Source organism: Onthophagus taurus, chromosome 6 (assembly GCF_036711975.1).
Source record: "Onthophagus taurus isolate NC chromosome 6, IU_Otau_3.0, whole genome shotgun sequence".
Taxonomy (NCBI): domain Eukaryota; kingdom Metazoa; phylum Arthropoda; class Insecta; order Coleoptera; family Scarabaeidae; genus Onthophagus; species Onthophagus taurus.
Genome location: NC_091971.1, coordinates 18,888,261 through 18,900,288, shown reverse-complemented (window position 1 = coordinate 18,900,288; position 12,028 = coordinate 18,888,261). Strand labels below are relative to the sequence as shown.

General features: G+C 32.1%; 1 protein-coding gene across 1 annotated transcript; it reads right to left on the bottom strand.

Annotated features, from left to right (window-relative positions):
* Positions 1–10,863: 10,863 nt before the first annotated feature.
* Positions 10,864–11,385, bottom strand: LOC111418952 (uncharacterized). The gene is made up of 3 exons (XM_023051666.2): positions 11,292–11,385; positions 11,110–11,235; positions 10,864–11,055 (listed from the first exon to the last, which is right to left on the bottom strand). Exons 1-3 carry the CDS (start codon positions 11,353–11,355, stop codon positions 10,916–10,918), a joined length of 330 nt encoding a protein of 109 aa, XP_022907434.1. The 5' UTR covers positions 11,356–11,385; the 3' UTR covers positions 10,864–10,915.
* Positions 11,386–12,028: the final 643 nt, after the last annotated feature.

Below are 12,028 nucleotides of genomic sequence, written 5' to 3'. Positions count from 1 at the left end.
TCGGAATTGCAATAATTATTGCAAAATTAGAAATTGCAATAATATGTTTTGATATATCTTTTTTGTTTGATTTATTTACTGTAATTGAAAATTATAAATAAATATCAAATCAAATGCGTTTATAATGTTACTCATATTAAAACGTTTATTCAAAAACAAGTACAGTGTGTTAATTAATTATCGTACCCGATGTCATCATTGCAAGTATGCAACCAATATCTCAGTGCAATACGCAACATACGCCAATCACGTATTGCAATAAAAATACTGTGATGTTGGTTGCATCCTTGCAATGATGACGTCGGGTACGATAATTAATTAACACACTGTATGAAAATGCGTTTATTTATTCATTTGCTATTCTATAATTATTTCTAGTTGCTTCTTTATATTAGCTATATCTATAGTAAGGTATGATAGAGGGCATAGCGACGAAAACGCGGATGATTTTTTGGACTCAAAGATGGCTCTACGGAATTGTTGGACTCTTTATCACAAAGCATATAATCTCTCAAGGTTATTGTAAAGTCGATTTGATGCTACAAGGAGAATGACGCACAACTCGTCGGGTGACTGGTGAACTCGCCGTATCAGACATTATGTATAATTGTTTCCGTAACATCAAATTGAGTTGTATTTGTTTGTTTGTATTGTTCTTAGTTTCGTTGCTATGACCCAACATTGGTTTCTTTTTTGCATATTTTGATGGATCATATGGACCGTGTTATAAATCACTTGACTGATTTTCATGCTATCTGGTAGGTAAAGGTGTCTTATCTTAGAAAAAATGCAGAATACCGAAAGACCTAATACTATTTCAAGTCCGTTTTGCATCATATACAGTGTGTCCCAGGATAGATGTTACAAGAGGTATAATGACTTAAAAATTTTTGAATTTTATTTTAAGGCTGAGGAATTAAGCCCTGCTTGGTGTGGAGAGAATTTTAGGTATATTTTCATATTTCGAAAATCAACTAGGCCTTGATAGTGAAGCGAAAACTATTTTTAGTTCAGGTAAAGTAAGCTTTGTGTTTATGATACGGCAAAATTTAATCAAGAAAAGTTGTCCAGGATGAGAAATTATGGCACTATGCAAAATTTCAGAAAGATCTACCTATATTGATTAATCCACCACATTTTAGATTAAATCAGAGTGAAGAAAAACCATGAAGATGCCATGAAATAAAAAATAACTTAAGTAGTCGTAAATATTGACAAATAAATTGTCAATACCTCAGTTTTAGTTCTCAATAACTCTTGCATTATGTTAACATTAGAACAGAAAATTTACATCGTGCAGTGTTATGGGCTTGGGCAAAGTGCACTAAGGGCCGGTTGTACCACCTCCCGATAAGTTTATCCGATAGATAAATTGGCGCACTTAGCCAATGAGAGCGCTTAAAACCGCTGTAACCATGGTAATTATCCGCCTGATAGTTTATCGGGAGGTGGTACAACCGGCCCTAAGAGCAGTGGTGCAGCAGTTTAACGAGAGATTTCCTAATACCAATCTTACACGTATGACGGTCATGCGAATAGTTAAGAAATTTCTTACATCGGGTAGCGTTGTTAACGTTAAGAAAGGAAAAAAGAAATATAACGACAATGATGCCGCAACTATTACTAGGGAATCATTGAGGGAACGTTCACGTTCTCTTAATATTAGTAATTCGGAATTGCAAAGAATTTATAAATCTACTAAAGTAAAGTCATTTAAACCAAAATTTGTGCATACCCTTGAAGACGGCGATGAAGGCCGTAGATTATTATTTTGTCTTACCATCGGGGAGAAATGCATTAAGGAGCGAAATTGTTATAAAAAGATTGTGTTTTCGGACGAAACATCTTTTGGTACAAATGGCCTTATTTCTTCTCAAAATTGTCGTTACTGGTCCACGGCAAATCCAAATTTTCGCGTCAACTGTAAAAGACAGTATTACCAAAAAGTGAATGTGATATTGGACCTTTCTTCATAGAGGGGCCGTTAAATCAGTATTCTTATCTACAGCTACTTGAAAGGTTCAGGGAAGAATACTTAGACGACATGCCGCTGATACAAAGACCTCCAAGGTCTCCCGACCTTACAATATTAGATTTTTTTTATGGGGTCGCCTTAAACAACTAGTTTTCGCTCAACCAATACCAAACAATCGAGACATACTAAACAACGGATAACAAATGCTATAGGACAAATACGCATCGAAGAAATTCAGAAAAGCTTTAGAGAATTTAGGCATCGTATAGAAACGTGTGCAACAAAAGGTGGATATTATGTTGAATAAACGACAGTTATGTTGATGTTCGATTTTTTATAAATAAAATAAAATTATACAATATTTATGTTATTTAAGCTAAAAAGTAAGTAAGTATTTAAACCAAAGTAGATGGATCCTTCTGAAATTTTGTATAGGACCATAATTTCTTATTTTGAACAACTTTTCTTAATAAAATTTTTCCGTATCATGAACAAAAGATTACTTTACCTAAACCAAAAATAGTTTTCGCTTCACTGTCAAGGCCGACTTTGTTTGCAAAATATGAAAATATTCTTAAAATTCTCTTCACACCAAGCAGGGCTTAATTCCTTAGCCTTTATAGAGTATATTTATTTGTAACTAATCGTGTAATAATTAATTAATCGTACAATAAAATATTAAAAATTAAAATGGAGTATTTGATAGACTGTTTTATGTGTGTCTACCAGTTTATTTATTATTTTATGACTATAACAAAATCGCCATGGCAAAATACATTATGTTGATATAACAACCCATGGTTCTATATAAAAATAATAAGAGTGCGTGATGCGCTACAGCCTTAAAATAAAATCCAAAAATTTTTAAGTCATTATACCTATATAAAAATAGAAAAAGTAAAAACTTTTTGTGAGAAATAATTAAATATTAAAATTTATTATTAAAGAGTAGACATGTTTCGAAACGATTGTTTCATCTTCAGTACCTGTTTTTAGGAAAAAAAAGTACAAAATAGGTAAAATGATAAAAACGGAAAAGAAAAATGACGGTAACGGTAACGGTTCGGATTTGAAAATTAACTTACTTTAAAATATATGCAAAATGATGGAAAAATACAAAAATATAAGTAGATTGGGAATATCTAAGTAAATTTTTAGCAAATATTCTTAAAAAATAAATTATTTTTATACAGGTTTTCTTTTTGTTAAAAATAAAAAACAATTTAGAAACATTGGAAATAAACTTATGGTAAGGGCGAGTTCGTAAAAACATTATAATATTAGAGCGTGTGCCGAATCCAAAAAGCGGAAAATTAAATCTAAAAAATTTAACGGGCGATTATTTAAATTTGTGGTATAAACGTGTGTATTTGTTATCTAAGACTTCATTATACCTCTTGTAACATCTATCCAGGGACACACTGTATACGTCTAAGAACCAACTTACATACGACACTTAGATACACCAAGAAATTCTACAATAGAAAAAATAGATGAACCTACAATTTTGGGCCAGTGTCGTTTTCCAGATGTTAGTATAAAATTAAATGTTTGTTTTTTATTTTATATAGAATTTAAGTCTAACTGGTTTCGGCCCTTGGCCATCTTCAGAGACTCTACAAATAGATTAACATATCTCATTTTATCCATTTTACAAACGACAGCGGTAGGTAGCGTTAGTTAGCATAAGCTATCACTATGTTACATATTTTTATTGCACTAAAACCAGAACTAACACTGTCACTAGAACTAACACAAGACTTAGAACTAGAATTCATTCGGGTTTATTCGGGGGAATTCGGGTTTAGCCGTCTTGAGAGACGTGGGATTAAATCTGAATGTTTCTAGTTCTTGGTCTAGTGTTAATTCTAGTAGTAGTGGTAGATATCGCTAGTTAGCATAAGATATTACTATTACTTAATGGTATATTTTTATTGAACTAAAACTAGAACGAGAATTAGAAATATTCGGGTTTAGTCGTGACAAAAAGTTTCAGTTGTCAATGTCAACTTTAATTTCATTATTGTATTCGTAATCTTCATAAAATAACCTTTAAAGTGCGAACTTTCAATTTTTAATGTTGACATATTTGTCATCTTCATTAAAAATATTAAACCCTAAGTTAGCAACAATGAAGATAGCAGTTTAATTTTTAAATATTAATATACCCACCTTAATTTTTTATTTATTTTTTATTATATTTTTGTTTTTGTGAAAAATATTAAGACATTTTATAAAAATTAAGAATATGTCAAAATGACATTGACATTTCAAACCGGAAATTCTTATGTCTCGAGTAATATTGGAATTGACGTTGACATTCTTAACCGGAAGTTAACCATAACTTCATTAATATAGAACAGTGGTGCCCACTAATTTGTGACCAAGATCGACTTTTTATATAAATGTTTTGCCAAGATCGACCGAAGGGTTTAAAATCTTTTTTTGCATTTTAAAACTCACCTTCCTTTTTTACCTACTTGCTCATCCTATCATATCGCACCTTTAACACTAAAGTGACTCAACTCAAATAATAGTGGTTATAGGAAAACAAGCGGCAAATGACAGAGGGCACCTTTTTATGGAATTTTATGATTAAAACTAAAAATATTCAATTTTTAAGTTGTGCCACATTATTTTTAAAGGTGCGATATTTACCTACCTGCTTATAATAATATCACATTTTTTTAATGAAGAAAATATGAAATAAAAAATCATTTCATTTAACTCATTTATTAATATTTTAAGTTTTAAGACATATTAAATTGAGCATATTGGTACATGTTTGACTTATTCGACACTGCTGTGAGTCTACGATCTTTTTAAAGTTGGGAATGTAATTACTTAGGGCATTTCCCGAACAAGATTCTAAATGAGTATCTGTCATTGCCGTTGGGTATTTAGATATTATTATATTCATTTATGAAAACGCAGTTCAGGTGAAATATGTTGAACCACAACATGAGTACAAATTCTCAACACATTTTCGAAAATTTGTATACTTGTCTTACGATAAATATTTTCAAAAATTTTCTTCAGATGTCCTTGCTTTAACATAGATATCGTTTTGCAGTGATAAGATTTCTGATTTTAACTTATGTACATCCATTTCGAACAAGTTAGACAGCTTCATTAGACAGACAGACGTCATATTGAAGTGAAGGAAATGAAGTGAAATTATTATCATTCGTTCTAGATAACATTATGTTTAGTTTTAACTCATCATGTCAAACATTGTTTTATTCTGTCCTTGAAGTTCTAAATTCATATCATTCAGCATACTTGTAATATCTATTACTTGTTTAATTTCGTCAATTAAATCGCGAAAACGCTGTAAGAACTTGTCTCTATTTAGTACATCTTTCGTGGCCGCTTTCTTCTACGTATAATTTAAAAAGCTTTATTTGTAAACTTTTAGCCCGGATAGAATTGCTGATTTTAAAAGCTATAGTCATGATTTCTTGCATATTGAGAATTTTAGAGCACAGCATAAATATCTTTAGTATAGATATCTCAGATTTATGATTTTGTTGGCGATCGACTCAAAATGGTTTCGCGATCGACGTTAATCGATATTAATACTTCTGTCGTGTTTGTACTCATTTTAAAGGATTTTTAATGAAGATTACAAATATGTCAAAATTGAGGTTGACATTTTAAACCTGAAGTTAGTTATCATATAATACAAGGTTTTATAATTCAAGTTAATCTAGTGTTAGTCACTTTTCCGCACTTTCTTTTTATTTTTAACGTGTTTTTTGGGTCATTTCACATTGATTAAAAAAAATCTTCGATTTTTAAGCCACATGATTATTCTTGAATTTTTCCCAAGTTTCTTAATATTCCTTTTGTTAAAAAAGAGTGTTTTTAAATTTTAATCTGTAAACTTGTAACACTTCGTCTTTAATTTCATTTTACAACTTTTTAAACTTTAATTTTGTAAATTATTATTTATTATTATTTACCATTTATTGCCACAAATAAGAATACAAAATTACATAAGGTACACAAGAAGAAAAAAAAATAATAACAAAAATATATACATAAAATCCCATTGTCGATTGTTAGTCGAGCAATAGATAAACTTAAACAGTATAAGCAGTATGAGCAGTATTAGCAAATTGATCATTTTATCGCACAAGCGATCTTTGCCAAATGACCCAACAGAACAAACAAAAATAATATTTAGTGAATATGGCAAGTAGTGATAATTAGATATTATTAACATTTATCGCCAAATAAAATTAAACAAGAAAAAGAGAAAAACAAAGAAAAGACACGAAAAGAGAGTGAGCGGCTAAAAGAGACCAAAAGAATCTGCCGGATATCAGTTGCCAAAAAGTGAGAGCAGTTGAAGAGAGGAAAAAAGACAAAGAACAAAGAATCAGGAAGCAGCCAGTTGAAGGGCAAGCAAGTGGCTCTTTAAAACATGTCTAAAATTAGCAATGTTAGAAATATTACGAATTTTAGAAGGCAGTCCATTCCACAGCGCAATCGACTGTACTGTAAATGATCTGTGATAAATTTCAGTGCTATGAACAGGAAATGTAAAAATAGTATCAGAACGTGAACGAGTGAGTAGCAAGTTCATGAGTTGATAATTGCTGAAACCTATCTGTCCCTCACAGGTTAACATCTGAATGTAATTGCGATACGGTGTTACATGCTCAAATCTATTTAGGTCAAATATGAACCGGATGCAATTATTTTGTAACCGTTGCAATTTACTCAGAAGAGTCACTGAGAGATCGGGATAAACCGCGTCCGCATAGTCGAAGTGAGGAAATATAAGTAAGTAGCAAAGATTACGACGGACCACCGGAGGAAGAGAGCAGCGAAGTCTTTTTAAAGAATGGAAGCAAGCCTAAACTTTTCTGCAAACATGTTGAATTTTCGGTTAAAAGACAGTGCAGAATCCATAAAGACTCCAACATTTTTAACTGTGTCAGAAAACCGAAAACCATTTTTAACTGAGTTCAACTTAAGTCCGTATCTCCGAGACCAGTTCAAGACCTTAGATAAATCGTTATTAAGTCGCACAATAGCTTCCGGAAATTCAGTAACAGTTGTAGTAGTATATATCTGGAGGTCGGCGGCATACAAATGATAATTACACGAGATAACACTATTAACGAACAAAGAAAAAAGTAACGGACCCAATACAGTGCCCTGAGGAACACCACATTTGATTGCACAAGCAGAAGAAATTGAAAAGGTAGCGCGTACGCACAAGGAGCGATGGGAAAGGTAAGATTGAAACCAAGAAACACAGGAGGGAGTGAATCCATAGGCAGAAAGAGACGCCAAAAGAAGGCTGTGGTCCACAGAATCAAAAGCCTTGCTGAAATCGAGCAGTACTAGCACAGTAACACATCTGTTGTCGCAGGCATATCTAATATCATCAGTAACTTTAATGAGGACAGTAGTTGTACTAAATTAGTAACTAATAATCTGATTTCGACTTTGATATGTGATCTTTTTTAACAAAACAAAAAGAAATATTAAGAAACTTGTTTGTAAAATGGATAAGATGAGAGATGTTAATCTATTTGTAGAATCTTTGAAGATGGCCAAGGGCCGAAATTGGTTAAACTTAAATTCTATATAAAATAAAAACCAGTTTAAAAGTACAAAATCAAACTCTAGATTATTTTCTTCAAAAATTTTTACACGAATCGTCATCATTTTGTCTCTAGTTTTAGTTATTTAATTTATGCCACGACTTACAGAAACACCCTGTATGTCCTCTGTGCTTGTGATAGCTGTCATCAGTGTTCTGTGATAAAAATGGACAGGCAATTTTCAAAAGTTTAGGCCTGTCTATTCTGAGAAGTCTCATATTTTTAGAGTGATGGAAACGAAAATCCTGTTTTTCTGAACATTATTCATTTGTCGCTTAGTCAAGTGATGCATAACGCTCATCAGGTTTTATAAAGAAAAACGAGAAAAATTCTATTTTCTGAAAATATTTAATCAGCATATTAGAATCAAAATAGGAACTAAACGTATAGATGAGTAATGAGTGTGTTAAATCCAATTAAAATATTATTATTTACCCTATTTTTGTCCAGCATGTGGGTAGTATTCTTCTACTTCTCGGTCTCTACTCGAGCTGTCCCTTTGTCCATCTTCCATCCTTCAAATAGACCACGTGCCCTGTCTAATTCGTATGAATATGAGTTCTGTAATTCGGGTGATCACATCAGTAATTCCCGTACTTCCTCTGAGATCTTGCTTACAGACTTGATCGCGAAGCGAAACACCAAGTATTGAGTTCTCCATTTTTCTCTGTGCAACTTGAAGTATTTTAGAAATTGTTGTGGTTTGGGTCAATGTTTCAGCACTGTACTGGCATCGTCAAATGAAAATCATGCAGACAGCATGAAAATCAGCAGCTCCTATAACACCTTTTGAAATCGAAAGCTATTTTCTGAGTTTTCGCGTTATGCCTTTCGGTACTGCTCATACTTCTTCTGGTGAAAATACAACTGAAACGCGAGTCAATGGATTGATGTAGGATGCGGTCAACATGAAATGTTTAGTGATAAAAACTGTTAGTAAGACTGTAAGTAAGCAAATTATTGTGAAGAAAACAACAAATCGAACTAAAATAACCACCGTTCTTGTTAAAACACGTTAAGTGCATCGCACCATCGTAATTTTCCATCGTGCCGAAACGTGGTGATAATACTGGTGATGAAAAAAACGTTGATAAGAAACATTTCATGGCCAGCATCTTTTGCCGACTTTTGCCTTATCGTTTCGTGATGTAGAAGATTCTTTAAATACATTTTTTCGCGAAGATGAACTGATTGGATGGTAAATTTTCAAGACATGGTTGTAATGATGGAATGGAATGATTTACAAATGTTTTTATATGCCAAAAAGTTAAATTTCGTTATTGTCACTTTTAAAACATGTGATTTTAATTTCACAACCGAATCCTACATAGATACATCTTCTAAGTGGCTTTTCTTTTTAAAGTTTTTAGGTGGTGATGTCAACGAAAGAATTGGTAATGTGTCAGTAGTTTCTTTATTAATTAATGTCTAAGGAATAATATGAATGTGATCATCTGGGCAAACAGTTAACACTGTTGAATGTGGATCTGCTGTTTTAATACAACTGGAAGGTTATGCCTTTGTGATATTACTGGTTTTACTATATCTCTATAAATGTTGTTATAATCAATGTGTCAAATTTGAAAGACAGTGCTACCATACACTTACAGTCAGTCCCAAAAGTCATCGTACACCAACGGTTTTTGCATAATATCCAAAATGAGGTCGTAAAAAAAGTATTTTTTTATTACCATCCACATAATTATTTATTTTTAACAGATTTATAAACAGAAAACACTGCAATTTAACAAAATAACAAAATACCTTAATAGTTCTTCAAAATTTTTCCATTGGAATGTCACAAAAGTGATCGTACAGATCCAAAAGTTGTAATTAAAGACGCAGCCAAGCTGGTACTAGTACTTGGTTGGTCCTCCGTTCGCTTTAAGTACAGCTTTTAGTCTTCTCGGCATAGATTGAACAAGTTTTTCAGTGTATGATGCCGGAATTTTATCCCACTCTACTTGTAATGCAGCTTTTAGGGATTCCTTGCTACTAATGTTGTGCATTCTAATAGATTTTTCTAAGTAATCCCACACGTGCTCTATGGGGTTAATATCCGGTGATTGTGGAGGAGAATGTAGCTGCTTGGGCACATTATATAAAAGCCATTCGCGAACTACATGCGCTGTATGCTTTGGGTATTGGTCTTGTTGGAAAATCCAATTACTTCCAAGACACAATTGTATAGCATTTTGCTTTAAATTAGCCTTTAAAATATTTAAATATTGCCACTTATTCATTATATTTTCAATAAAGACTAAACTACCGACTCCTGAAGCAGCCATGGATCCCCATACCATAACGGATCCACCGCCATGTTTCACTGTTGGTAGCAGATTTTTTAAATCTAGGGCTGTACCGGCCTTCCTCCAAATTTTACCCCTACCATCGCATCCAAATATGTTATATTTTGATTCATCTGTAAAGATGACCCTTTTCCAAAAGTCCTTTCTATCTTTTTATACATTTTTGAAAATTCGATTCGTTTCTTTTTGTTAACATCGCTAATGTAAGGTTTCTTTCGTGGTACTCGTCCGTTATACCCGGCACCACGCAAAACCCTTTGCACAGTTTCTGCACTTACGGTTTTATTAAATTTGTTTTGGACGTTCGCCGCTATTTTTGGGGCACTTATCCGAGGATTTGCGTTGACTTCTTGCCTAATGCTTCGTTCTTCTCGGGGAGTCAACAATTTTGGACGGCCAGTGCGCGGATTTTCAATATTTCCGGTATCCACAAACCTTTTAATTATATACTGAATTGTAGAAGCACTTTTATTAAGTGTTTTAGCGATTTCACGTATAGATCGACCTTCATTATGTAATTTTATAACAATTTTTCTCACTTCTACACTTGTTTCCGTTCACTGGGGAGCCATGCCACTTTTTTGACAAACGGAGAGCAACGATTACTAGATGTAGGGCAGGTTAGACTAGCTGCACGGGAAATCCCACGTAATTGACAAAGAGACGGGGAAACCCCTGTCGGTTTTCAGATGTACGATTACTTTTGTGAGATTGCAATGGAACGATTTTGAAGAATTATTAAGTTATTTTGTTATTTTGTTAAATTGCAGTGTTTTCTGTTTATAAATCTGTTAAAAATAAATAATTACATGTATGGTAATAAAAAAATTCTTTTATTTACGATCACGTTTTGGAAATCATGCGAAAACCATTTGTGTACGATGACTTTTGGGACTGACTGTATATAGTTTTAATTATCAATTTTACAAGTGATTTTTAAGAAATAATAGACATCAAATTAACTGTTATTTATCAAAACATTTATTTCAAAGTGATTAGTAGTATATTAATTAATCATATACAACCACAAAACTATTTCTAGATTGTATAATTGTGTTCCTGTGGTTATTATCATCACCTTGTGTAGTATTACTGTAAGCACATTCAATCCTTCTGCTGCCTTTTTTAATATCCCAATCGTCAGCAGATTCTAAGGAAAAAATTAATAATAAATCTTTCTTAATGATAATAAATAAATAAATACTAGATTCCCTTTGGTCGCAAACTGTCAAATTAAATATCCTGTTCTTATCAGTGTACATTTTAAACATACAATTTTGTACATTAATATCATCGCAAATAGCATAACAATCTTTGAATTGCTTTTCACCTAAATTAAGAAAAAAATTTTTTTTTAAATAGACACAATTTTCAAATTCAACTTACAAATATCTTCGGCGTAAGCGAAAACAACGAACGTGAAAATTATAATCAACGTTGCTCGAAACATGTTAACTTTGTTAGGTTTGTTTTAAAATTTCTGATAATTTATAGATTTATTTAAAAAAAAATAACAAATTAAATAATATACTTCCTATATTATTGTGATTTAGATAATATTGAAGGATTTTCGAATCAAAACAACTCAACAATAAATCTATTGATAACATTAAAATAGATAAATCATCGAGAAACAAATAAATAAATTATAAATATTTCTTATGAATGGTTACAACATAGCATTTAGTTAAAAATATACTTTATCACAAGGACGGTAAAATCTAAAAGAACTGCTATATATGTACTTTATTCTTTTTGTTATCCAGAAAATAACGTCAGTATCGAATCAGTTAGCTGTTGTTGTGTTCTTTGTATTTCCTGTGTGCTTTTATAATAACAATTAATAATAATATTTATTAAACCCAAGCGTTACAGCAAGAGAATAACATCAAATGAATTGGATCAAATTACGTCAAATGATGTTGGTAATGATGGAATAACAAGCAAATGCTTCTACTAAGTTCTTCGGTTATATTGCCCTAAACTTTTGCATTGGGAATTCTGTATTTGCTCATCAATGGAAGGGTGTTGTTGTTATACCTGTTCCTAAAACTAATAAGGTTTCTCAATTGTAATATCTGCAGCCAATTAGTAGAAAGAATTCTATCGACTAGGTTATGATA

Bases quoted from the DNA above. Each gene is read 5' to 3' on its own strand.
- LOC111418952 (XM_023051666.2), bottom strand. From the start codon at position 11,355: ATGTTTCGAGCAACGTTGATTATAATTTTCACGTTCGTTGTTTTCGCT. The intron at 11,236-11,291 runs GTAAGTTGAATT...TTCTTAATTTAG, and splicing joins CGCTTACGCCGAAGATATTT to GTGAAAAGCAATTCAAAGAT. The intron at 11,056-11,109 runs GTATTTATTTAT...TTTTTTCCTTAG, and splicing joins TTGCGACCAAAGGGAATCTA to AATCTGCTGACGATTGGGAT.